Below are 27909 nucleotides of genomic sequence, written 5' to 3' on the forward strand. Positions count from 1 at the left end.
CAACGTTAGACCCTCAGGTGTGCATCTGAAGCACCCGTTTTCGTACGGGGTGGGGGGGGGCAGATTCCCACCGGCTCAGGCACCGCCGGGCTGCTGGGGGCCAAAGCAGGGGCTGTAACACACACACACGCCGCTCCCCTGCCTTCGCTCAGCACTCCTGGCAGTAACCCTGGCTGGGGCACTTGCCTTATTCAGCAGCGTGCCCTTCATTCCCCTTCCCACTCGCCAAAGCGCCCCTATCCATCCAGCAGCCCCAGAAAAGCCCCGTCCCCTCACCTCCCCGTCCCCCTGCCGCTCCCCGGGCTGCCCTGCACCAGCCGCAGGGGCTGTTCTGGTGCTCCCCTCGCAGAGCAGGGCTGCAGACAAGATAATTAGCCGCGAGGCCGTGAGACGTGCCGTACATGAACCCCCTACCCTAACGTGAAGCTGGCGCGGCAGCACGAAATGCCCCGCTAATTATACCCTCCTGCTTTAACCTTCACATCACAGCCGGATCTGTGCAATTTTTTTGCCAGATCAAGGTATAATTTGGGGGCCAGCTCTTTACCTTCCGCTGCAGAGCGCGGCGAACAATTACTGCACTTTTTTTTTGCTGCTGGTGATGAATTATTTAAATCCAAAAGAAAGAACAGGACAGAACCCCCCCAAACGCTGACTTACCAGGGCCTCAGCTGTGCTCAGACAGCGAGAGAGCGCGTCCAGCCCCGCCAGCCCCAGGCTCACAGCGCATTTGGGGCAGGCACCGACCTGACACCTTTTTATAAGAACACTGACAGACCCCCACGTAACAAAACCCGCTGTGTGCAGGGTGCTGGCACAGGCGATGCCTGTCTCCCCCTGCCCAAAGCATAACCCTAAAAAAGTTAGGGTTATGCAGCTGCAGCTGCCCGGTGCTCCGGCCAGGGATGTGCCGTTCCGGCAGGGGACGTGACCTGGGGCTCAGGGTCAGGAGTGTGGTGTAACTCCACGTTCCAGCCCGCCCAGCCCAGAGCCCTCTTTGAGCAGCCAAGGGGTGCTGCACATTTCCAGCCCCATTCCCGTTTGGAAAGCACCTCTTGCTCCGAGCTCCACCCAGCTCCTCGCAGGCTGCTCCTCTAACGAATCTGGGCGGAAACATCGCGTCTGACTTTCCAAAAGCTGTCCTTGCCGTTTACTTAGCGTGCACACGACTGCGGTGCTTGGAAAAATTTATGTCTACGCTAAGGAGCCAACGGCGGAAAACGCCAAGTCCTGTTAGCGCAAGATCCTCCCCGCAAATTGAGTTCAGTAGCTGCTCGGCTGGAGGAAGGGGGCCAGTACATCGTGCACGCATCAGAAATTCAACTCCAACCAAATTCACTTGATGTAAAAACGGGGTAGCTTACCCTGTGCATTTTCCATAAGGTTTGGCACCGGGTCCGGATGAGCCAGGCTGAAGCGCTCTCAGGCGCGGTTTGCCTCACCCTGCAGCAGCTCAGCAGCACTCTCTTTTGTTCATACACCACTTCTCACTGCTCTGCCTGGCTTCTCCCACCTCTGACATCTTTTTGCAAGACCGGAGCTCCGGACAAGCCCCTGCCAGCCCCTGCTGAGCGCAGGAAGGTTGCACTGGCTGCTGGCTCCGGCTGCCTGGGTGCAGCACGGGGCAGCCTTCAAACTGCTTCTAACCGCCTGTCTGAAACTGCCTTGGTTTGCTTTATCCCAAACCTGCACCATGAGCAAGGCCTGAGAAGCGTTCCACACCGCCTCCCTGACTACTTAAAGACAAAGCCTAAAGCAAAGCAGCTACCTTTTCAGAGAGAAAAGAGAAAGAAAAAGAAAGCAAAACAAGAACCTTCCTGAGAGCCACCTCATCCAGACATCACTGCTCTAACCCAGTCCTGCTCCTGAGCGCAGCTCACAGGGACAGAGGGACGGCACCGGGACAGAGGGACCAGCCACCCAGCACAGATGCTCCTCAGAGCAATGTCCCTAGGAGGAGCAGGACGGACCAAAGCCAGAGGGAAAGTGCTTCTCCCTGGGTCTCTGTCCCTGCACTCGTTACAGGACAGGATGCTCCAGGCTGCAGCAGTAGTTAAGAATTTTTCCTCTCTAAACTTCGCAAGGTTTACAGCTAGGCAGAGGTGGAAAGATGCAAGTTTGCAAGATGCAGCAAATTTTATGGTGTTTGGATGAAAAAACGCAGCGTTTTGTCAGGATGCGACACGGTCAGCGAGATGCTGCATCAGCGCGCCCGCGGCGGCCTGGCTCCTTGCCGGCGGTGACGCGCCTCCCATCCCGCCTCTACCCCATTCGCGTCCCCGGGGATCGAGAAATGCATCGGGTCCCTGCGCAGCCTGCACTTGGAGGACTGATTTTGTCCAGCAGAAGCCGATCGGGAGGATTAATTTAAGTGGACCAAAGCGCAGCTCCAGGGAGCACCCACAGCTCACGGCTGGCTGCGGAGCAGTGAGAAGCGGCAGCCGCTGCTGCGCTTTGCAGGTGGGCCGAGCGGGGAGAGCCCTGCCCGTGGCCGCACCGAGAGGGAAAAGCCCTGCCCGAGGGGCAGAGCCCCCCACTGCACCGAGCGGGGCTGGCCGTTCGCTGTCTGTCTCCCACACGTTCCTTCTGCGGGACCTAAATCTTGCATCCTTCCCGTCCGAGGTGAGCTGCAGCCCCTGCAAACAGGGGGCTCCGCGCAAGACGGGGAAAAGGCCCCCAAAGCCAAGCCGCGCACGCCGGTCTTCTCTCCCGGTGCACATCAGGGCGGCTCCCGCAGCACCGGCGGCTCCGCCGGGTTGCGCTGGGGCAGCGGGCGCGGGAGGGGAAGGCCTGGCTCGCTGACAGCACAGCTCGCAGCTCCGCGACGCTGTCGGGAACACACGGAGGCGCGGGAGCAGCACACGAGCGGGGCAGGCCTTTCCCTTGACCGGGCTTCCTGAAGGCGAGGGCACGCTCGGTTCCCAGGGAAGCGCCCGTGCCATCAGGCTCGCCCCGGTGACCGCTCCCCGTGCCCACACCTTGGCCCCGGCCCCACTCCTCGGCGGCGGCTCCAGGCCCACCAGAGGCTCGGGGGAGGCACGGCACGGCACGACCCCTCCGTCCATGCAGCACCCGGGGTGCGAGGTGGAAGGAGGAATTTCCGCACGGAAAAACCCTTCTCGAAGTCCACAGGGCCGACGGGAAAGTGCTGCTCATTTGTAACCGCAGAGGGAAAACCAACAAAGCCAAAAACCTGCCACGCAGTTCAGCTTTTTAACGCACGCAAAATTATCCTCATAAAAGATAATTTGGTTCTGGACCTGACTGGGATGCTGAACAAGCCTGAATAAGCAAAACCTTCCATTTCTGTAAAAGTGGGGAGAAAAAAAAAAAAAAAAAGTATTTTGCTTGTTAGCCATTTTGCTGCGAGCGAAATAATGAGCGAAACCAGGAAAAATAGGAGGCGGAGAGGTGTATCGGATTTGAAAGATGTGTAGGAATTGCTTACTGCACGTCTGAAGCCACAATTGTACATTCATGAGAAAGGCAAAGACGGCAGCTTCTGACCTCAAGAGCTTTCTGGTTCAGCATCAGGAAGTTAAAAAGCAATAGAAACGGGAAGAGGGGGAATAATACATTCAGCAGGAAATACAGAACAGAGACGAGGGTAACAAGAGGCACCCGGGATAAAGGCTGACTCTAAGAATTCAGGGGGAAAAAATCACGTTTTTTCAAGAATCTCAGGAACAAAGGAGGCTGAAATCCCTTCCCAGGGGATTGCTCTTTGTAACGCGGCACTGTAGGAAGATTAGATTATGTCTGAAATAAATGTTAATTTTAGTTAAAAAGACAAGAAGGCTTAAAACTGAGATGAATATTCGGCGATGAAAAGCGAGAATAATTTGATCACGCGGCAAGGCTGAGCCCGTTTAACTCCTTCTGGAAGGACACGCGACGGGAACGAAGTCCTACAGCACCGCCGGCTGCCCGTGCCTCGACGGGCGGTCCTGCAGCTAGACGGAGGGGGACGCGAGGTGGTTGGGAAGCTCCCCCCGGGCTGCTGGCTGTGCTTTCAGAAGCCTCATCCCCCCAGGGGACAGCCCCTCCTGCACGCCTGCGGCCTCCTGCTTTCAGCCGTGCCCCCCACCTCGCTGCGAGCAGCTCCCCGCAGGGTCTGACCACAGCTTTCTGTTCCCTCGGTTCCACCCCACTGCTCCGTCAGGACGGCCTTTTCACCGCCCTAGCTACTTGCAAGCTGCTTCCGGATCCCCTCTGCTTAGGAAGCATTTTAAGCTTCGAGCACCGCTAAACCATTTCTTGCTCAAAACCCACCCCTCCCCGCGACGCCGCTGTCCCAATTAACTCGGGGGCGTACGGGGCAGCCCGTTATAATCCCCTGTTCGCCAAACGCCCAAGCTGAGAAAAACCTTTTCAAGTGAAGCTGCCCCGGCACGGGGAGCTCTCGGCCCCGTGCCCGGACACCTCATTTAGCACGGGTACAGCCGCGACGAGATCTGAGAGCACGGCCCTCGCTGTCCTCCGCCTCCAGCCAGCTCCTCCTTCACGTGCTTTACGGCAACTTTTAGTTTAATTATTTCCTCTGAAGGGTAAGTGCTGACGGTGCAGGCAGAGCTGAGCGAGACCAAAGGGAATCTGTAATTCATTGCTCCCTTTATGGGCTGCTGCGGCGGGCCCAGCCTGGGCCGGGGCAGCGGTGAGGTGCGTGGTCGTGTCCTGGGGACATCCAGAGCTGCCAGCGTCCTTAATTAAAGGAGAGGGGGAGAAAACGTGCCTGACGGGCAGCCCGTGCCATACGGCAGGAGTGGCGCTTGTCTCCTGTGGCACGGGGCAGGAAGCGGTTGTAATTATTCGCTTTTAATTAACTCTAGCGCAGGGAAATGGGTACGAGCACCCAGCGATGGCTGCAGTGCCAGAGGCAGCCACCCCACGGGGACCAGCCCCACACCGACACTGCCCCCAGCCCATCTCACCCCACGGGCAGGGGCACCCAGCCCGGGCAGCCCCCCACGAGCCCAGCACACCCCTCCTCGCGCTCCCACAAGCTGCAGGGCAGCAAGCAGCTCTCCTACACAAGGCAACCCACACCTGCAGCCCCTTCTGGCAGTGATTTATGGTCTGAGCCTCCTGCGCTGCTTAATCAACTCATTAACCCGCAGCTGCTTCCCGCGATGGCAAAGGGACAAAGCAATCGGAAGAAAACACACGCTGGTTATCCAGAAACACCCCACAGCCACCCCACCGCCCATCCCTCACCCTTGCAGGTGGTCCACAGGGAGCGAAGGCAGCCCCAGCGGGCGGTCCCCAAAGCAGCGCTACATTCGGCTGCTCTTTAATGCTCCCTTTTTGCCCACCTCCCTCTGCCAGCCCCCCCACAGGAGCAGCGCGGCCCCGCGGGGCTCCCTGCCCCATCCCCAGCTCCCCGAGGGCCAGCACCGGCGCTGGGTGTTACGGCGGGGGGCCCTGCATACACCCCGGCTGCAAATGGCCCAAAAGCAGCCTTGTGTTTAGGAGAGGTGGAAAACAAAGAGCGTGAACCTTCACAGCAGAGACGGTCAGGCTGCTCAGGAGCCGGAGCTGCCGAGGAGCTTTGCTTCAGAATCTGGTTAAAGCTCAGCTGCTTCCAATGGTCCCACCTGAACAACACGGTGAGGGGAATCAGCCTGTCTGTATTCCTATCCATCCATCTTTCTGCCCATCAGTCTAACTACCCATCCGTCCATCGGTCCATCCATTCACCTGTCTACTCATCCACCTATCCATCTACCCGTCTATCTATTCACCCACCCCTCCGTCTGTATATCCATCAATCCATCTATCTACCTATCCACCCATTCATCCACCCATCTATCTATCAGGAACGAGACAGAAAAAGTGTATTTTTAAGGGAGAACACAAGTTTTGTAAAGAAACCTATGCGCTACCACATACAGTGACTGAGGCATTTCAGGCTCCACACCCACGGAAGAATAACCGACGAGCTCCACAGAAATCCAATCGTGCCGATCTTCCCTTTTCCCACCCCCAGCCTGATTGCCCTGCGTCGGAGTTTGTGCCCACAACGGCCAACCCTTACCAGAAGTGCCGGATGGAGGGGACGCATCCTGCCTGGGCCAGCCCCCCCCGATATGGCAGCAGGTGGCCGCCGGGACGAGGACGCCGTGTCCCCAGCCTCGGGGCCAGCAGGGAGGGTGACACGGGACGTGCATGAAGCGGGATCCAGCCCAGCCCTCTCTGGCAGACAGATGGACTGGGTGGGACACGAGGACCGGGTGCTGGGTGGGCAGACCCTCGGGGACAGCCTCCTGGGGTCCTGCTGGAGGCCCCCACCCAGCCCTTCTGCCCTGCAGCAGCCCGGCCCCCCGTGCCCGTGAACATCTGCATGGGGTGAGCCCGGGGCTGGGGCTAAAGGCCCCCGAGCCACCCGGGTAGGCAAAGTTGGGAGAACCAAGGCAAGGCTTTCCTGTGTGCAAACAGCAGGCGGTTTGGCTTATTGTTACAAAAACGTACAAAAATGTCACCGCTCCTGAAGCTTGCAGTGGGAAAACAACGTTGCTTAGAAACATCCCCATTATTGCTTCAGAACAGCTCCTTTTTGCACAGAAAATGAATAAAATATGTAATTTGCTCCCTGAAAAAGCAGTGCTGCACATCCCAGCCAGACCTGGCAAAAGCAAAGCCCGCTCCACGGTGGTCTCCCCTCCAACACGGGCTCCAAGCCTCTCGCCAGGCACTGGGTTCTGGCCACTTCCCCCTCCCTGCCAAAGCCTGCTTCTCGCCCCCCTGTAATGCCAAATCTCTGCGGGGTGAATTCCCCTCCAAGCTCTCCACTTCACAGTCCCCAGCACTTTTCCAAGCCCGCTTCTTCCTTCCTGCTGCAGAACTCCTGCAGGCCCCGGTGGCACCTCGTGCACACACTCCCGGAGCTGACGTTGCACTGCCCCACGCCCGCCGGGCAGGCTGCAGCCCCGGGGTTTTGCTCCCCGACATCCACCAGCATGCCTTTAACCGGACAGAACAGCTCAGCCAAAACTTACTTCTCCACCTCCTCTTTTAAGGAAGTGGGCAGCAGGAGAAACCTGGAGTGTGCGGGAGGGAAGGAGGTGGGCTGAGCCCTCCCAGCCGACAGCGCAGAGGTGCTCGGCAGCCACCAAAAAGCAGCCTGGCGCTTAGCCGACTGGTTTAAGGCTCCTGCTTCCCTCCGCCGGACTCCCCACACCTCTGGAGGCTGGCAGCACGCTGACAAGTTTGCAGGCAGAGTCTGCAGAAAAAAAAAAAAAATTAGCCGGGAGCACGGCACCGGCCGGTTGCTCGCGGCGAGAGAAATGGAGCCGGAGCAAAGCTGCTCCGCTGGGGGCCCCGGTGCCGCCCCGGCACAGCTCGGTGCAGACCTCCCGTCCTGTCCTGCAGCAGCGCCAAGGCTGCTTTGTGTTCCCATGGGTGGTGTGGGGAAGAGCGAGGCTGGCCCGGCCTCACCCCTTCCCAAGGGGAAGGCGCACCCGCCAGCCTCCCCGGGGGGGCCGCAGGCCGCTGTTCAGAAGCGCTCTCGGCCCTTCTGAACGTCCCCGCGCCCTGCAAGCACCGTTTGTCACGGCTCATCACGCTGCAACAACCCCGAGCGCAAGTTAGCTCTGCTGCTGGCAGAGGGCAAGGCAACGCAGACGTGTTAACTCTCTTCTTTAATTAACTTCAGCGCCTTCCTGCCTCTCCCCTTAGATTTAATCTTGCCTCATCAGCTCAAAAAGAGCTGCAGAGTTTAGGAAATTGCTGGGTGCCCCTCCAGCGAGCTCTGCTGGTACGAGGGGTGTCTCTAAGTGGTGTGGGTGGGAAGGGAGAAAAATAATGGTTTCTGACTCCCATTTTGTGAACAAAACACTTCACAACAAGCACAGCAGTTTCCTTTAAATTACAGCCCGTATTAGCAGTAATTGCAGCGATGCAGAACCTCGGCTTTCCACTCCCTTATGTATTTTAAAACCGCTTACTGCCGCAGAGATAGCGAAGCGAGGGGCTCTGTGCAGGCCTGGATACCAGCACGGCCTCGGCAGGCGATAGCCACGGGCAGATGCAGAGCCCACGACACCCTGCTTCGTCCCCTGTAGTCCTGCAAAAACCAGCACAACGCCCCATCGGCCCTGTCCCTTCAGCTGTTCCTCCAGTACCATTTCAAGGCAGCATCGTGTTCTACCCGTAAAACGGGTTACTGCGGGAAAGAGGTTAAAACCTTTGACTTCGGAAAGCAAGAATCGTGGCTTTTAACCAAAGTCTTAAAAGAATCTTCCCCTACTCTAATGTAAACCACACTCCTGTCGGTGCCCCAGAAACGTTCCCTGTTACTGAGCGTGTCTGTGGAACTGGGGCTGCTCGGGTCAGGGCACCACGGAGAGAAGGAGCCGAGGGCACCCTTCGAGCCTGAAAGCTGCAGCAAGCACATGGGTACCCCTCTCCCTCCCGCACTGCTGACATTCACGCAAAGTACCCACCCTCGGGAACAGTTTAACTCCGTCTGCCAGTGGTAAGGTGCACAGAGGAGCACACAAAGCTGTAGAAGACGCTGGAGCACTGCAGATCATCCACCAGACACCTGAGCGCGCTGGGAACGAGCACTGGGTCCCTTGGCTGAGCACTGGCATTCTCACAGCTGCGTTATCGCCCAGCCCCACGCCTGCGGTGCCTGACGTGCTGGGGGATGCTGCCTGGCAGTCGCTGCCTGCTGCTCTGCAATCTCTTCTACCTGCGGTGCTATAAATCCAGCTGGATCCGATTCGAGCCCTGCTTGTCCCCGCAGCCCGGTGCAGGTGCTCCAGGAGGAATCACAGCTCGCAGCGGGTGTGAATCCAGCTCCGTGCCCAGCCAGGCAGGGGGCGGAAAAGGATTTCTGGGTGGCAAAAGCCTGAGACACGTGGCTGGGCTCGTGCTGGAGAAGCAGGAGCCCAGGGACAGCTGGCACAGCACGCTGGGCAGGCAGCACAGTCCTGAGCACCAGGGCAGTGGGGTTCCCGCTGGGTCCCCGCTCGCCAGGAGCCCTCCTCCTCCCGAGCACCCTCTCTCCCCTTTTCGCCTTCCCGTGCTGCTGGGGAGGTGGTGATGGCTCCCACCGCTGCACGTGAGCCGCTGCACGGGCGTTAAGCATTAGGTCAACGATAGAAAACGGGGGGGATGCGATGAATGGGATAGCTGCAGAGGCAAGATAGGGAAGGATCGATCAGCTGCTAACCAGCCGCCAAGCGAGGAGGCGGGTGCTGGGAGGTGGGAGCACCGGCTTGGCATCAGGCGAGGCAGAGCCGAGGCGCAGGCAGCGCGGGGACCGGCAGATGTCTAAATGGCATCTGTGCCCCCTCCCTTGGCTCCCGTCACACTTTCCAAATCATCTCCATTACTCGCAGGGCCACCGGGTGCGTAGGTGGCCATCTTAGCTGAAATTCCCCAGAATTTTTTTGGCTGCCTCCTTAGGAAAGTTGTGGATGACGCATTAACATGCAGATAAGGGAAAGTGAATGGGCCGCAGCCAAGCGCAGGGCCCGCGGCGGGCGCTGCTGGCAGCCACACGGCGCTGCCAGGCCCCCAGTCCCACACCGTGAACGGGGCTGGGCACGCAGCACCCGCTCCAAATGGTGCCCAAATGCCTCGTGCCCTCTGCTGCGGCCGTGGGGCGCAGCGGGGTGGGCTCGGCACCCTCCTGGCTCTGGGAGCGAAGAGCAAAGTGCTGTCACCTTCATGCCTGGCTTTGTTCCTTGCAGAGTGGAAAAAGCTTTGCTTTCTTCCACCCTCTTGCCCCCTCTGTTGTTGCTGGTTCCCCCCCAGAAAAAAAATGTTTTCCAAAAAATCTGGGGAGCTTTTCTACAGCTGCCAGAAGCCCCCACAGGTGCCCCTGTCTCCAGCACCCTGCGCGCAGCAGACACCAGAGCACTGCCTCTGGCTGCCAAGAAGGGGTCCCTTTCCAAGCTGTCCCTACAGCTTGCAGCGTACAGCGGTAATCTAACATAAAAATAAGTCTGCTCGGAATTCAATTTGGATTCTGCCAGAGCAGCCATGCTAAAATAATACTTTTAAAATGTTTAAAACTGTGCACTTCACTAGCAATTAAGTTAGCAGTGTTTCTACATCACCTCTTTTCTTCCATCCATTTAGGCATTAGATTAATGTCGTAATGCAGCCTTTAAATGGAAAAAATCCCAACGAAGGAACAGCCCAGGACCAGTTTTAGCAAGCGTTCACTCCGGTAGTTCCGAGAACTGATCCGGAGAGCCAGCACATGCTGCCTGATGATAGAGAGGTGGCCCGCAGCCATCCAGCCTGCTCCAGCCCCGCCACAGGGGACACTTCTGGTGGCACAAGGCGCAGGCAGGTGACAGCCGCCCAGTGCCGATGGGGATGTCCTGCTGAGCTCCCCAGGCACCGGTGAATGGGCAGAGCCTCGTGGGGAGGCTCAGGCTGGGCTCAGGCACAGGAGGGCACCAAAACACCCCAGCATCGCCCACCCAGGAGTGCTCTCACCCGCGGCCACGTCTGCCCATCGTGTGGCACCGCTGCTGGCACATTTCAAAAGCCCGTCGCAAGAATACCATTGCATTATTTAAAAGCCTCCTTAAAATATCATAGCTTTGACTCTGCTTAAGAAGCCACCTGCATAAAGAAATGTCAAGTGTGAACTTTAGAACATCGGCTGTCCTTGAGTTCAGCCTGCCTCCCCTCAGCTCACCTCTCTCGGGGTTCAGATGCGAGTTTGGGAATGGCCCCGGCCCCGGTTCGCTGCTGAGCCTCCCGGTGCCACCCAGGGCCACCGCCCCGCAGCACCAGTGCCAGCACCCCGGGGGGGTGTTTCTGTCCCACACCTTGCACAGACACCGGGACAGAGCTGACCCCCGGGGGGCCAGGGACACGGCGGACACGGGCCGGGCCGGCAGCCAGGCCCAGCAGCACCACACCGAGCTGCTCAGCACCAGGACCACAGGGCAAGGCGCAGAGGCCTGCACGGCCCAGGCGCTCCCGGGCTGGGGTGTGTCACCACACTATTTGTGTGTGGCTCCGGGAGGGGATGTCCCAGTTCTCTGTTAGACACCATCAGGGAGTTCATAGCAGCATAAATCAGCTCAGATTTTGTTTATTCAGCCAGTTGCCTTTTCCCCATCTTTGAGCTATTCCTCCCTCCTTTGTAGCCATTAAAAGCTGCAGTCCTGAGGGCAAATGTGTGGTGAACTTAAGGGTAAACCCTTTCTGTTCACCGGAGTGGTCTTGACTTACAGCAATAAAGCGAAGATCAGTCTACGAACCATAAAAACAAGCCTGATTTGAAGAGAACTACTGAAATAATATGTAATTTTCTATCAGAATAATTGGGCTATTTCACACCAGTGCTTAAAGCCACTCGTAATTGCAGCAAAAACAATGAACTACGAAATACACGAGGTAGTCATTGTGGCAAATATTTGCAGCAAGAAGCAGGGAAAAGGGAGGCTGGAGTCCTGGAGGCCTGCGAGGAACCCCTGCTCTCAGCTCTGCCCCTCCAGAAGCACCGCGGACCCACTGTGTGTCCCCAGCCCACCTGCTGGCCCTACAGGCCAGGGGCTCATCCCAGCCCAACACATTTGAGGTTTGCTTCAGCTCAGCTGAGCCCCCACTTGTGCACCTCTGCACATCCACGCACGCTGCCCGGCATCTGCGTACAAAGCCGTGCCTCCTCAGTGCAATTCTAGCATTAATAACGCAATGCTTCTACACGAGAAATCCAGACTGGAATAAAAGCAGCGCAATTTTCGCTTGTAGCCCTCAGATCCCCCAGTGCACGTCTGAAGGAGTGGAAGGAACTGCTCGGGGGAATGGGTGCGGGGGGACAATGCCCCGGAGCAGCGCTGCCCGCTCGGGTGGGGGCCCAGCCCGCGGGGCCTGGGGGATAACTCTGGGAGGGAGTTTTTAATCATGTTCTCTAGTGGATATGGGTTTGGATTAGAGGGTAGGATATCTCGGTCCCGTTTTGTGCCCCTCACTGCAGGTGGGCGGTGGGCAGAGCGCAGGGCGGCCTGTGCCGGGAGAGCAGCGCGGCGCCCACCACACCCCCCGTGGCCCACGGCCGCCCACCGCCACACGAAGCGCATTAGCAGCTCCTTAATAAAGCGCTCCGACAAGAACCCACGATCACAGACACGCAGCGAAGAAAAACACCTTCAAATTGCAGAGGAATTTTCAGCTGGCGGAACACAATTATCTCTGCTGGAATTTGGCCAGGGCACTGCCTTGGCGCTGGGCGGGTGCAGGAGGGTCCCACAGCACCCCCTCATCCCTAGCACCAGGAGCCCCCATTTCACCGCTCCCTGTGCATGGGGTCGTGCCTGGGGAGGGGCCCGTGGCGTCCCCGGGTCCCACTCCTCTCCGTCTCGGCTCCTGCCTCCTTCTGTGCCGGTTCGCGAGCTCGCAGGACGGAGCTCGCAGGACGGAGCTCTGCAGCCTGGAAAGCAGCAGCACTTAGGCAAGGAGCCAGGAAAAGAAAGCACGGAAGGGAAAGATGCTCGGGCCACCCTGCAGGGCTACCTGTAAGCACATGTGGCTTCAAGACCTGCCCGTGACCCAGGAGGGCAGGAGGGACCTGAGCATGCAGCACATCTTCCAGCCCGGCACGTGTGTGCTCTGCCCTTCCCCAGCCTGTGCCAGTGGCTCAGAGCCAGCCATGGGGCAAATGTGCACTGTGAAATTCACCTGCCTGCGTTTGTAATTAAAAAGTGTTTTGTTTCAGCCCTCACTCGAGTGCTGCCCTGCACAGGGCTGACGGCATCCCACCAGGCACGGCACTCTCTGCGGTGCTCGTGGTGTGTGCCGGGATCAGGCCTGGGGCACAGCCTCACAGACAGCTTGGACTGGGCTGGACGGTAGATTTTGGAAAAAAAGAGGCAAACGAGGAGGAAGGAGAACCCAGTCGGTGACCTCCAAGAGATGCTGAACCCTCAGCCTGCCCCCCCTCCTCCCGTGCCGTGCATCCGAAGGATGCGATCTGCCCTTTGTTCCCAGGGACAATGCAGCAGGCTGCAACTCTCCGAGCCGCACACCGCAGCTACACCGTGCTCGAGGCAAGGCTCGAGGCGATCCCCAACGCCCTCCCCGAGCACCTGGGCAGGATTCAGCCCCCGGGCACCCCCGCACGTAGAAGCGTGTCACCGGCAGTGACGCAGCCTCCATCCAGCAGAGGTGGCACCCGGGGAAGCCCGGTCTGACTGATGGCCAGCACACGCGGCAGCCCCGCAGCACGGCTGCACGTGGGCTCGTCCGCACGCGGGCTCGTCCGCACGCAGTGGCTCGATTCCCGCAGCCCCACACCGTTTGCTTTCCACCGCCTCGATGCCCAGTTGATGCCACAATCTGCTATGAAGGAAATGAAACGAGACGGAACAAAGTAAATACAGAGGCTGGCTCACACTCGCGGGAACACACCTGAATCCCAATATTTGCAGATATTCCCAAAAGAACGCATTTATTCCAGTAAGCTGTGTATTTTGCATGCCAATTTGCTCTCTCATCTGGAGCAAAGCCAGAAACGAGCCGTTTGACAAAAAGCCAGCTCTGCCACCCCCACCGCCCCGTCACTCACACTGTCACCACCTCCCTCCACGTCCCCCCGGTGGGGCAGGATCGCTCTCCCCACCGCCTGCCATCCCCGTCCCCGTCCGGGCTGGCACCACGCCCCGTAGCCTGTCCGGCCGCAGCACCCCCATCTTCTGCACAGGGTCTCACAGGGGGGAGGGAGCAGATTTATCTATTTTTAGCACTGAGCGAGAGGCATTTTAACTAGCATGTAATTTTAGGTGGCACACATTGTAAAGCTTGTCAGCAGTGACATAATGCAAGCAGAAAATGCACTGGGAAAGACTTCAGCTTGAAAAAAGGGAGCTGAGGACTTCACAGCATTGCTGTTGTAGCCACCGGGAAAAGCCTTTGGCTTCTCCAGGCACCAAATTTCCCTCGGATTGAGGAACCGGAGAGGAACACAAAATATCAGCCCCGGCACTGTCGCAAGGCACCTTCCCCAACCAAAGGTTATCTCGATCCAGCAGCACCACAGCTGAGCTGGGAGGTTTAGTCAGCTCTTTCTCCAATTTCCCCTGCCCTGCTTCTCTTGGGGGAGAAATCTTCTCTAGATATGGAGAGATTTAGGAGCAGAACCAGGGATTAGTCATAAAGATAAAACATCAGCCTTGTCACAAACGCAATGCTATTCCTGATGCAATCCCCCAGGTCTCACGCAGCCGGAGCCGGGGGAGCTGTCAGAGCCGTGCCGAATGCCAGCTGGAGAATTTAGTCTCCGCTATTGAAATCTTATCTAGCAATACGCCAGGGATGATTTACAGAGGCCCAACTTTGCGAGGCTGCAGGGGTGGCTGTGTCCTGCAGGCAGCAGAGAACTGCAGCCACCCCGTGCGTCGGTAATTGGGGGAGCCCTGGGGAAACGAGCAGAGATAGCTGCTGACAATTAGTACGCAGCGCCCGTAAGCCTAACGAGCAGGAGCTGTGCCTCGGTAACAGATTACAGCTCTGAATGTGCTCTGGGCTCCAAGACACGGCAGGTTTCGCCTGCCATGCCGATCGCTTCTGCTGCGGTGCAGGAGCAGGGGGGGGACACGGCCCCCGTGGAAAGTTGCCGAAGGACAGCACCAGTGCTCAAAGCATCCCACCCGCTCTGTCTTCGTACACCCTGCCTGTGCCTCTCCCGCAGGGTTAATACGGCAATTTTTGTAACAGGCACGCTGCCTACACCGAGCCCCGCGCGAGCCGCACGCGCAGCCGGACTTCGTGCACCCGTGCTAAGAGCCGGCCCGGAGCAGCGCCCAGCACCGCACCGCCTGCCCAGCACGGCCACGGCAGCACCGGCCGCAGCCCCGCAGCCCCTGGGGGGGGTCCTGGGGCAGGCACGGGTCGGACACTGCCCCGGCCCCACCGCCAGCCAGCTGCTGACCAAAGGGACCTTCGGAACAGGAGAAAGCCGCCGACAGAGGCAGCGTGAGCCTCCTGATTTCAGCCGAAGGTGTGGCAGAGCCGCCAGCTCCCCGCACGGAGCGTTTCAGAGAGAAGTAGCAGCCCCTTATTGTCTGTCCTTCCCAAGCTAAGAGCGACAGAAACCAGCGCGATACATTAGGCGTTCCAGGGGAAGGCTGACGGTTTTCTCCTGCATTTCACTTAAACTGGCTCTCATCCCCTCCCTGCTATACACACCAGCCAAGAAGTCTGCGTGATGCTCAGGTCGGAGCGGTACCCAGGGCAGACGCTTCCCTCGCCCCACGCACGCTGCACCTGAACTTTTCCCGGCCAGCCTCAAACCCGCTCTGCTAATTGATCTTTCTGCTCATTAACCCCAGCGTGAGTTACGTGGAGCGCTCGGCGGAAACCATCTTAACGCCAGCGCTGTAAATTCACGTGGATCGCCCGTAACCGACACGCGCTGGAGGGCTTCGTAGCGCACCCCTACGCGCACCCCCGCCCCAAAAAGCATCACGGCCCCGATGCCGCTGGGCTCCGCGGAGGTTCCCAGGTCCGTCGCTGGCCGCGGAGGACCCGCGGGCAGCCGGAGGGGGAGCCGCGGCCCCTTACCTGTATTTCATGCCAGTCTGCTTGGCGGTGGACTCCTTGAGCGAGATGTGGTGCTGGGGGGTGAAGGTGCCCAGGCTGCGGGCGATGATCGCCACCGTCCGGAATTTGGCCCGGGCCGCGCTCACCACGTTGGGGGCGGCGGCGCTCTGCTTGCCGCTGAGCCTCTCCTCCCCATTGCGGCTCTTCAGGCTGTGCTCCGTGCAGGCGATGGACACTTGCATCGCGCCCCGACGGAGCGACCCCGGGACCCGGGGCCCCCCCGGCTCCCCCGGGGCCGAGCCGGGCCGAGGCGAGCGGGGCGCGGCGGGGGCTCAGCGCCGCTCCTCGGGCACCGCCGCCGCCTAGTCCGGGGCTCGGGGCGACATCGGGCCGCGACCCCGCGGCCAGCCGCCGCCGCCGGCCGCCCTGCCCCCGCGCTGCCCGGCTCGGCTCCGCCCGGCTCTGCCCTGCCCGGCACGGCTCTGCCCTGCCGCAGGCTCCGCGCCTCTGCGGGGCTCCCCCCCGTCCCCCCCGGTGCCCCCCGGCCGGGCTGGGCCCCGCGGCTGCCCCCGCCGGGCGCTGCGAGCGGCTGCAGGCGGCTCCCGGCAGCAGCGCGAGGGGCGGCGTGACGCGGAGGGCGGGGAGGGGACGGCGAAGAAACGAGGGGGAGGGCGGCAGGAGGCGTGCCGAGCCGGGCAGAGCCCCCCCAGCACCGCGTTGCCGCCCCCCCCCCGCCCACCCCCGGGGGCAGTCCCGGGGGTCCGCGCCTCAGCCCGGGGCCGGGACCCCCCCGCACCGCACGGCCCAGAGGTGCTCGAGGGAGGGGATGTGGGAGCGCTGTAGAAGAGCCGAGGAGTCACTTCCCGGTGTTTTCCGAGAGGTGATCGATAGTGGATCGTGCGGCAGAGCCGCAGCCCCCCAGCCGTGAGCAGAGCCCCCCGTGCCTGCCGTCGGGTGCACGTTTGGGGAGGTGGACCCCTCCCCGCGAGGCCTGAATCTGGGGGTGAACACCTCAACACGAAGGAATGGCTGACCGAACGAACAGACCTCCGCGAGTCTCCATCTCACACACAAGACCTAGCTTCAGAACAGCTTCCACACGCATCATCAATAGCTTAGTGTCGTAGACCACAAATAAACGCCGTTAAATGCCCCAAAGAGCGTGGCACCGAGGGCCACAAGGTCATCGCCACCTCTCCCCACGCCCTGTCACACCGAGGGGCTCCAAGGAGAGAAGCAACCGCTCCCGATGAGACTGCTCTCGGACCAAAGGGTGTTAAAATTGGAAGTGCCTCGTTCGGCGTAAGGCCGTCGGCCTCAGTTCAGAAACCCCTAACACCGATGCCCTCCCTTCCCCCGGGCAGCCCCACGCACCAACCCTCAGCAGCACCAACTCCACACGGCTGCCCCCAGCCACAGCCCCCCAAGTTTTACAGGCTAAATCGTTATGCAAACACACCGAGAATCTAACTTAGAATATTAAAGCCTGACTCTGAATGTAACCCGTTCTCGTGCACAGGGGCGGCTGCGAGGTGCCGAGGGGCCCAGTGGACACCGGCTGTGGGGAGCAGACCTGGGCGCCAGCCGCAGGCAGCATAAAGGGTTGCATAAAGCCACACCTCTGCGTGCTGAACCGAGCCGGGTCACAAATAACGATGCCATCTCAGCCGTTTTAAGCTCTTTAACTGAAATCCTTCACTGTCAAGAGAAGGCAGCGACGTAGCACAGCAGTGAGTGCAGCCCCAGCCAGCACCAATGTCACACAAGCCCCTCGGCAAAGTTTCTTTGCTTGTAGTCTTCCTCTTCAGCAATACGTGGAGTTATTTTCAGTTTAGCTGTATTTTATTTAAATTGCGACTGTACAGATACAGATATCACGTACTGGGGGGGAAGAGCAACTCTTTATTCACATGATTACTCCGTGCTGCAGGAATTGAATTTGTATTTCAAAATACCGACAAAAAAAATTGTATAAGCTTAACAACACAGCAGCAGGAGGACTATGGCCATAACACCACCCCCACGTGTCCCAGGCCATTGCTGCTAGGGGCAGCTCCAGTTCTTTGCTCCTGATGCCACAGCAACGCTGGGCGCAATTATAAGCTGACGGCTATCTGTGCTCCCTATGGCGGTGCGAGTATCGGCATTGTGATGACACTGCACAGCTACACGCAGCCTTAATTGCACAACCCGAGCTGTTTCCCCGCTCCCTCCAAAGCCGCCTTTCCCCTCCGGTTCCACTCGGACAGCATCTCTCTGCACTGCGCTGTGGGACATCGGCTGGGCAGCTCCAGAGGAGCTGTGGAGAATCATTCGGCTACAAGAGTGGGTTTTCTGCACGAGAGCAAAGCCTGCGCGCAGCCTAGCTGTCAGTATCGAGTGCACCACAGCCCTCAAGTCCCAGGCACTGCATCGCACTGTGACCATCGCCGCTGCTGCGTCTGCAGCTTTTGTCTGCTCTGTACAGGAAAAAGGGAGCTGGCGAGCGCGGCTGCCCCGCTGCACCTCTCACCGCCTATAACCGTGATATTCCCTGGCTGCATGCTGGATACAGGACCTGGGGAGAAGAAAGCAGAAAGCAGCAGAAAAGAGCAGAGAATGGTGGAGAACGAAGCCCTGGGCGCACCACTGGGTCCTGGGGACAGCACCATGCGTTCAGGGCAGGGTCATGGCTGGCAAAACACAGCCAGACAGGGAAAGCAGCCGCCGGCAGGCACGCTGATGATATGATTTTGGCGCTCATAATATAGCTTTAACCACGTTGGACAGTTTGACAGGTGCTCAGCGGGACTTTGCATGCCATACAGTTGGATCACATTAACCTCAGGAAGCTTCATGGAAGGTCAAAAAATTCCCCCAGCACTGCAGTTATGGCATGATCCTTCCACAAAGTGCAGCCGTGGGACTCGCAGAGCTCTGCCCACGGAGCCTGCCCACCCAAAAAATGCCCTTCTCTGTGTCAGCGGCCAGCCCTGGCCTCGCTGCAACACCCGGCTCTGCCCACAGCTGCCCCAGGCCCACAGTTGGTGTTTTGGGTGGCTGCTGCCAGCATCGGCCTTTGCGGGAACTGTCTTCATGCATCACCCGAAATCCTTGACCACCTGGTTTCCACAGGACAATGTGCCTTAGCACAGCAGGACGCGCTCAGTGAAATTTCGTGTTACCTCCCAGCACAAGTTTCACCAGGCCGTGGGGAGCTCTGGCTACGAACACAGTCCGTGCTCATCTCTCAGCCATTCCTCTCCATCTCAAAGCTGCTTGAGACCAGGTTTCCCGCTGGGCTAATTACTTCTGATGGCAGCAGTTCCGTTACATCTCCCTAAATTGGTCTGATACGTACAGGGGCGAGATAACGAGCGTGCATGGTGAGCGGAGCCACCCAGGAAAGCGGGGAAAAGCCCCGGAGCTGGAGCTGGGGGCTCGATAAGGAAATGAGCTGCAGGACAAAAACACGGGGCTTATCTCAGTTTCCCATGGAAAACTTAAATTTGCATTCATAATTGCACTTGAGGAAAACTCATCCGAATTCCCATTAAATGTTTTCAGTTAAAAACCATCTTTGCAGCAGATTTTCGGTACTCAGCCCTGGCAGCATGGCAGTGCAGGTGCCCCGTGCTCCACCGGTGCCACGGGCAGCAGGTAGGGACGGCACCGGGCGTTTCTGCTGGTCTCTGTGAGCTGCTGGCACGGGCAGCACACGTGCTGCATTACCACCTGCAGAGAAGTACTGCAGCGTCGCCCCAGCCCCGGGGACTTTGTGTTACAGGCTCTTCAGGGTGGGAAGAAAAGATAAACAAATCAAACCCGGCATGAAAATACAGTAGTTGGGGTTAATTCTAATTAGAGCTGAGCAGGATGCCGGCGGGATGCCACAGCTGCACGAGTCTGTCCTACAGAAACTGGTTTTTAAAAATAAGTAGCGCTGAAGGGGAGAATGTGCCCATTCCCAACAATTTCCCAAAGCTGGTTGCAGCTCCCAGCCGGGGAAGGCAGCAGCAGGCCACCGAGGGATGCCGACAGCTCGGCCCCTGCTCCCGTGGCCGCAGCAATTCCCCGAGCTGAGCCCCGCTGTTGGGAAGCCCGGTGGGGTGGTGGTTGGCACGAGAGCCCAGCGGCACTCCGAACCCGCTGCTGAACAATGTCCTCGGCAGAAGAAACACGAAAAAGAACAAAAATATAATTTCTGCGTTTTCTCCTTGCACAATGGAATTTATTTTAAAGGCATCTTGTTCAAAACTACAGCTGGGAAAGACACCCCTAGCACACAATTATACAAAGAATTCCTTTATGAGGGTTCGTAGGATTTGGGGGACATCAGACAAACCACCATTTACTGCCAGCTGAACGGGCTGGCACTGCCCTGAGACACCGAGCCTCCCCTGTCCCCACGAGGGCACAGCCTCTGCAGCCACACAGCCTTCACAAAAGGGTGCTCAGTTTGGGTGCCCGGCTCAATTACGCCGTCACTTTCCCGCAGATGGCAAGCATCCCCAGCCGTGTCCTCGGCCCTAGGCACTGCGCTGCTCCCTGCTTCAATACAGGAAAGTCAACTTTCCCATTTTATCCGCTTGATTTTTCAGGTGACCGAAAGCCATTGCCATCCAAGATGGGGCCTGGCAACGAGCGTTATTTTAATGCATCCGATTAAAGCACTGAGAGCTGTACAAAGCCCGCTCTGCCTCATTCAGATACCGAGATACGCCAGAACATTTTTTCCGTCTGGCTATCTGAAATGCTGGATGGACTTCAGGCCGTATTTCAAGCCCGATCTGGCTCCCCTGGAGCACGTCAGTAAAAAGTGCTGACTCCAGCCTCTGCTCCACACAAAAGGGATTTTTGCTTTTGTCCCTGGGCCGTGTGGCTGCTCAGAGCCCTGGTAACCGGTTCCAAGCAGCACGCTCGCAGAGCTGGCGGTCAGGGCAGGGCAGTCGGCGCTGGGTGCCGGGGCTGCTCCTTCCCGTGCCCGGCTGCTGGCCACTGCGGTGTAAAACAGCCCAGGAAGAGCCAGAGAGGCGCACGAGGCTGGCAGCGTGTGGCAAACCCGCGCTTCCCCCTTTTGCCGTACACTAGACCACGCGCACAGAAGACGCAGATTTTCCCTCGGTTCCTCGCATAGCGTGATTAATATATTTATTCCAAATAAAGCTCAGCCCAGTGTGTTGTTCAACTTGCCTGTGCTTATTGAATAGTACATTTCAGGCAATTGCGTACATTATTCTGCTATCCATATGCGTCAAATACCACCCCAGCATAATTTGTAACAGCTTAAAACTCCAAATTAACTTATATAAAGAAATGTGTTGCTAAGGTCTGAGTCTTCGGAGCTGAATAATAAACAGCCCCGCTCTGTCCTTCCCGGGATGCACTACAGCAGATGGATGACTAATTATTGCCAATAACTTCTGATCTGAGATGCGCTGGCAGGGGCTCAGAACAGGGGCGAGCCCTGCGAGACGCGGCAGCTCCCGGAACTTTGTTCCGACCACGAGCCCCAGGGCAAACGTCCTGTTTGACATGGGAAACCCATGGGAAACGCCACGGAAACCTTGCCTTTCACTCCACCTGCCCAAGGGCTCATGCTCTGCCTTTTAACTGCTGCAATCCACACTGCTCCACCATTTCTCTCTTTAGTCCCTTTCCTTTTCTATTTTTTTCCCCTCTCAACAGTTATCACCTCGACTGCAGCTGCCCTGAGATTTATTCAGGTCCATTTTCCCAACGTCCCTGGACAGCTGCTGGTTTCAGAGCCGTCTCTGGAGCATTTGGACACGCTCCCTGAGGACTTCACAACCTCCCCGCGAAAGGCAGCGTCTGCGCTGCTGGAATTACACAGACGCCGCAGCGTCGCCTTCTCAAGTCTTTCTGGAACGGGGATGAAGCCAAGCTGCGATGAAACCGAGCAATGAAAATTAAAAAAAAAAGAAAAAAAAAAGAAAAAAAAAAAAGCTTATCAGCCGGCAGCAGGCCTGCAGCAGGCACTGGAGCTGCAGGAGAGAACAAAGTTGCCTTTCAAGTCGGCCTCCCCCAGCTCCAGCAGGAGGACGCAGCCCGCAGCCCGCTGCCTGCGGTGCCACCCGCACGGCCGCCACCTCCCCGTGGGCGAGAAACACGGGGCAAACAGGTGCATTTCGGTCAGTTGTTCTTCAAGTTGTTAACTAAAAAAAGCAACTCCTGACCCAAGGACCGGTGCAAAGCATCACCTGTTCGGCTCCCGTTCAGTGCCGAGTGAGGAAGAAACAGCCGGAGGGGAGAGGGACTTTGAAAGAGCAGCTGCCATTGCCTTGCATTATTTCCTTAAATGAAGCCAAGCAAAAAGGCTGCTATTGCATCAGCACTGCATTTGTACGAGGACCGTAACCAATTTTTATTCCATTTGAACCGCAGCCATCTGTGAGGACAAACTGGGAGCCCGCGTTAACGGGGCGCGCTCCACCGCTGGCGGCACAAAGCCCTGCTCCCAGCCTGCCGGCGGCTGCTGCACAAACGCGCTCTTCCAAGCCTTGGCACAGCCCTGGGGACGATCGTTTCCGAAGGGATAACGCCTTGAGCAGACCAGCGATGCCGACAGCTGGCAGAGGAGGGGGGGTAGCTGCCTTTTCCTGGCCGCATGCTGCGGGCGGGGGCAGCACCAGCCCACAGCACAGCACCCGGAGCTGCGTGGGCACGGACAGGAGTGCACCAGGACACAGAGACGCGCAGGGCATGGCAGCAAGGGCACAACCTGCTGCTCGGCGCCAGCAGGAGCAGGGTCTCTGCAGGCAGGGGAAGGCTGGCAGCGATTTCCTGTTAGGGTTACGGACAGGGAAGACAAAATTTGCATCGTTGTCCATGCCAGCCAAGCGGCTGTGGCGCCGGGAGCCCTCCCCAGAGGCGTGGGTGGCCGTGGCAGTACGGCAGGGCGGCGCTGAGCTTCCACGCAGCCTTGGTACTGGTGTGGGAACAGCTGTGCACACCGGGATGTGCTCAGAGGGCTTTGGAGCAGAGCACTGCTGGGGGAAACGTGCGTGCAGGTGTGGGTGTGCATGCACGTGGGCATGTGCACGTGCACACACACGTTCACTGCTGGCACCGACGCGCTCCGACGGCCGGCACCGTGCGCGGCTGAAGGGCTCCTCCTGCTGCAAAGCCCCCCTCGGCCGCACAGTGAGCCCTCTGTGCCGGGGTGAACCCCCCTTTCTTGCTTTAGGGAGGAAGGACCCCTCTGCAACTGCCGAACACATCCGTGGGTGCCCTGTCCGCAGCCTCACCCGCACGCAGCTGCTGCTTTCACCGCCGTCCTCGCCCGTTAGTTCAAGCACGGGCAGGAGCTGCGTAAAGATACCGGGAGCAGTAAGCAGCAAGGGGAAACTAATCGTCTGGAAAAAGGCACGGGAGTATCTGCAATCACCACTGGATAGGGAGCAGGCAGGGAAGTTTGATCAGATTTTAAAAGAAAAAAAAAAAACCACTCCTGAAAAATTACAGCTGGTGAACAAAGGGCACAGCTGGGTGCGGCTCTTGCGGTCAGTCGGCACAGGAATTGGGAAGCTCTGAACGGGGTAAGCTATATCCCCATAAATGTGATGCAGCTGCGCTCTGGAACGAGCAGATTAGGTCCGGATTACAGCGCAGGATTACAGGACCACGTTAAGCGCTCTCGTGTATTTTGCCATCTAGCGATTAAACGTTTTAAAGATCATTGCCTGAAATGAGCCTGCCCAATGGAGCCCGGAAGAGCGGCTAAGGAAAATTGCTTGCTCCCAAATCCCCCTCCTCCACAGCAGCTCCACGGGGGCACGAACAGAAACCCAGGAGGCGAGACAGGGACTGGTGGGTGTGCTTTGAGCCGCCTCCTCTTGCACGAGCATCTAACAGCCCGGGCAAGGCGTCGCGGGAAGCAGCAGCGCAGCCGGGCAGTGCCGGGGCAGGCGCTGGGCACAGGCTGTAAGGAGCTGGAGGAAGGCGCAGCGATGCCTCTCCCTGTGCATCCTCTCTGCTTTCTGCCACCAGCGACTCAAAAATTTGCTGTGCTAGAGGTTAAATCCAGCCCTTTGTGCTTGGCAGCCCTCGATGGCCTAGACTCGCATCTAATAATGCTCTGAACACCTTCATGCTTTTGGCACCCAGAACGCGACAATGAGATCCCCGATTTAATTACAAGACGCAAGGAAAGCTCTCCCTGTGTTTTACACCTGCTGTCCAGAAATTTCATTTGCATCCCCCTGGATCCTACAGTACGGGAGACAGCACTTTGCTTACTGCAGCCTGCTCCCGATTTTAAGCACATCTGCTGTAATCCCTGCCTGTCATCTTTTCCCTGAGCCGAAAGCCTGTCTAATCGCCCCGCGCGGGGATGGTTCCACCACGCAGAGCCCCCTGCTCGCCGCTTACCGGGTCCCTTTGAAATGGGAAGGCCAGCACAGGATGCTGGACATGAAATGTCAGCTCCCATAAAACTATTTAAACCAGTGCTCTGCTGTTACGCATGTCACGTATTTAAAAGGGTGTTTGCCTTTGTGTCTGCCACCGAGCTGACATTTCCAAAGACCTTTCATGAGTAAACCCACGCTCTCCTTCCCGAGGAGCCGGAGCGGTTCGGAGGCGCTGTAGGTAGGCACAGCCCATGTGATTTTTTTTCCCCATTAAACGTTCTCGTCTGTGGACTCACAGCTGAGATGTGGCCGCGTCCTCCCACCGCTCAGCACCTGACAGCCGCAGGCGGCCGGGCTCAGTCTCGGTTTCCCGATCCCTTCCCCTGGGGGCTGCGGACACCCCCACAGCCACGGCAACTCTCCCGCAGTCCCGCTTCCATCACAAAAACCGACTTGTTATTCCCACTTTTTATTTCTTCTCTCAAACAGATCAAAACCATCCTTTAGACTGCTCGATGAAGCAAAACGCCGCCTATACACAAGACATTTCCTTCAGGAAGCTGAAGCGAGGGACTGCAGGGCTACCCAAAAGTTAAAAGTTAAAAGTTAAAGCACGTTCTTGAGGGCACGTTCCAAACACCTCCTGAATGCTGGCGGGCCTGGGGCACCAACGGCCTCCCTAGGAGACCCGCTCCAGTGTCCGAGCACCCTCACGGTAAATAATTTTTTCCCGATGCCCAGCCTGAACGTAGGGCGTAGGACTCCCGTAGGCTCCCAGTGCAGGACGCGGGGTGTGCTGGGACGCGGGGGTCCGGAGGATCCCATCGAGCAGCTGCCCAAGTGCTGCTTTCTTTCCCACGTCGCCGCAGGAGGTTCAGGAGTTGTGCGGCCACAGGTCGCCGGCCGGGGGGACAGACCCAGCCCACGCGGCTCAGCCTGTAAAGGCTCACAGCCCAGCACAGTGTGTGTGAAGGAAAGCAGCGCAACGAGCACCCTGCTGGATAATAAAGCACCAAATTGCCTTTGCAAATTGTGTTTCATCTGAGAGAAATACTGTTATCATCAGAAACAAAATAAGCCAACGCACTGCTGCACTTTCAGTTATTCAATAACAGGCTGAACTAAGCTCTATTTGCTAAAGCAATGAAAGAGAAAAGAAGTAATCACCCTATAAATAAAGCAGCTTAGGAGTATTTAGTGTTTCTTGTTAACACTTCCTTACTTTTCACACATAATTAAATAGCTCTTCATAAATATATATATTTATTTAATTTTTCACAGAATCACAGAATCGTCTAGGTTGGAAGAGACCTCCAAGATCACCCAGTCCAACCTCTGACCTAACACTAACAAGTCCTCCACTAAACCATATCACTAAGGGCTACATCTAAACGTCTCTTAAAGACCTCCAGGGATGGTGACTCAACCACTTCCCTGGGCAGCCCGTTCCAATGCCTAACAACCCTTTCAGTAAAGAAGTTCTTCCTAATATCCTAATATATCCTATTCCTAATATTTTATTTTATTGTGCTGTCTTTAGACTAGACCTGTGGATATTGGAGGAAGGGTCTGGGAGGCAACCAAGCCGCACTGGGGAAGAAAAGCATTCACACTCACAATAAGCCTGGGAGAGCCTTGTCCGTCTAAATCTAGAAGAACAAAAACCTACAGAAAATAGGAGTCAGGAGTACCAAATGATGGGGACTACTGGGAAATCCCCACACTGTATATCAGAGGTGCTCTGCACAGCCCACTGCCCTGCAGAAGTCTTCCTTCTCCGGGGTGTGACGTGTGTGAGCTGCAATATTTCATAGCTGCCTCTGTCAGCTCTGAAGAATGCGCGTACTTAAAAGGATGGATCTGCTCGAATCCATCAGCTTCAACAGGAATTAAATGCACGCTTTATTTCATCACGCTAAAGGCTCTGATGGATGGGGACCACTGCACTCCACAAGCCAAGCAGCCCAGGCAGGCACACAAGGACCATCTGCGGGTGGTGACAGACGGAGCCGGAGCTGGAGCTGGGTAGTTTGTAGGGCCACAATCCTGGGGGCAGCTGGGGGCACCAATTCCCACTGCCTTACGGTGCACGGTGTGGCTACGGCACTACTTGAACTCGTCAGCAAGGGAGCTGTAAGTGTTAGACCATGTCTGGCACGGCCCAGCCCCATGCAAAGAGCCGAAGGAGCAGAGGAACAACAGGCAAAGGCACACGGGAATTTCCCTGTGTGCACTGACAGCAAGCGTTTTGAGCACAGCTGCCAGAGAGGACTCAGCTCATCAGAAGGGGCGCAAAAGAATTTCTCACTAGGAGGGAGGCAAGCTCCCAGATCGGAAAAAAAGAAGGTTGATAAGTATATGTGAGGCTCTCGCTCAGGGACAGGATCCCTGCTCTCCAACCCGCGTGACACCGGGACTGCTTCTACTACAGCTGTGCTCAGAGCACGGCAGCCCTCGGGTGCTGCTTCACAGCCCTCAGAGGGGTCACCCTTCTGAAATGGAGCTTTTGAAACAAAGCAAAGGGACGAACGATGGACTAAGCACGCCGAGGTCTTCTTCACCCACTGTCCTTCAGCCCTTGCCCTGTGCCAGCTGCGGTGCACGGACGAGGTCCGTGTCCTGCTCGTGTGCTCCAGCATGCCAGCCACGTACCTTGCCACCCAGACACAGACTCTGGCTCTCGTGCCCCAGTGCCTGTGCCCCAGTTTCACAGCAGAGCACGGACACCCCGCCGCAGTGCCACCGCAGGCTGCTGGCACCGTACCTGCTCCTCAGCCGTGAGCCGGCTGCTGGCACAAATAAATGAGCTTTAATTAGAGCGTCAGAGCAAGCAAGTAGTTCTACCCGAATCTAAAAGGGTCAGTTTAATAGCTGGGCACAAACAACTAATATTGGAGAAGACTAACCAAATTCAAAGTTTTGGGAGAAGAAGTCCTGTGCATTTACCATTGCTCGAGGCCGTGCTAATTTCTTACGGTGCTCAGCCAGCCGAGAGAAGAGAAGCCCCTAAAGCAGCCAGCATCTCTGGGTTTCAGCAGTCTGCCCGGCGGTGCACACAGGCTCCAGGACACAGCCTTGCCATTGCCAGACGTCTGCCAGGGAGAGCATCCTGCAGTTTTGGCAGATCCCCACCGCACAGACACCCGCGGCACCCCCCAGTACCTGTACTTCATCCCCGTCTCCGCGCGGACGGTCTCTTGCAGGGACAGCCCATGCACGTGCAGGAACTTCTCCAGCTGCTTCAGCTCCGCGGCTCCGCTCGCCTTCCCTGCCCAGCCGGACACCGGGGGGCAGATTTTGGGCACCACGCTTGGCTTTTTGCCTTTCAGAAGCGCTTCGCTCGGTTTCTGCAAACTCGGCTTGTGCGGGGGGATGTCGGCGCAGGCGGGCTTGTACAAATGCATGGTCCTGGGGGAGCCGCCAGCAGCCTGGCCCCTGGCCCCGCAGCCGCTGGGTGGGGGCTTCTCAGAGCCCCCTCTTTAAAACCCACTGCGCGGAGAGCCCGGTGCCATGGCACCACGGCCAGGGGACGATGGCATCAGCCCGGCCGTGGCACTCGGCAGGAGCACGGTGCTACGCAGCCGTGTTTTTGTCCCCGACGTTGTTCACGGCATTGCAACGGGCTTGTTTTAGCTGGGGCCCAGATGGGCTCTGGCCAGGGTCGGCAATCGGTCCCACCGGCTGAAGCCTATCATGGCCAAGTACTCCGAGGGGCGCGGGCTGCCTGTGGGAATGGAGCGCCGACCTTATTTCCCAGGTCTTATATTTAGATAATGAGAAATATTTGTTTGGGATTCCATCCAAGGCTAACGAACATAAAAAATAATATTCTCACGGGGTTTATTTAAGGCCTTGGGCTGGACGGACGAACACTGCAAGCACCTCTCATACAACTCGTTAAAACTTTTTGTTTTCTTGTAATCTTGTAAACTTTCACAGCTCAGGTTAACTGGCCTGCAAACTTTACTGTTACCTGTCACAGCCCCAGGAGGATGCAAGCAATAAGCAAACAAAGGCTAAGGAGCAGCCGAAGCCCTGGCAGAAAAAA

At 57.8% G+C, this 27909-nt stretch overlaps 1 protein-coding gene across 2 annotated transcripts in view; it reads right to left on the bottom strand.

Annotated features, from left to right (window-relative positions):
- KCNAB1 (potassium voltage-gated channel subfamily A member regulatory beta subunit 1) overlaps positions 1-27461 on the bottom strand; it is a 44534-nt gene extending 17073 nt beyond the window's left edge. Inside the window, exon 1 of one of the 2 annotated variants that reach the window (XM_040566653.1) lies at positions 27024-27461. In XM_040566653.1, the coding sequence (XP_040422587.1) occupies positions 27024-27265 (242 nt within the window). In that variant the 5' untranslated portion in view covers positions 27266-27461. Of the gene's footprint in view, positions 1-15531; positions 15893-27023 lie in introns of those variants that run through there. The other variant, XM_040566654.1, reaches the window with a different exon arrangement.
- Positions 27462-27909: the final 448 nt, after the last annotated feature.

The sequence above is a fragment of the Cygnus olor genome, chromosome 9, assembly GCF_009769625.2.
Source record: "Cygnus olor isolate bCygOlo1 chromosome 9, bCygOlo1.pri.v2, whole genome shotgun sequence".
Lineage (NCBI taxonomy): Eukaryota > Metazoa > Chordata > Aves > Anseriformes > Anatidae > Cygnus > Cygnus olor.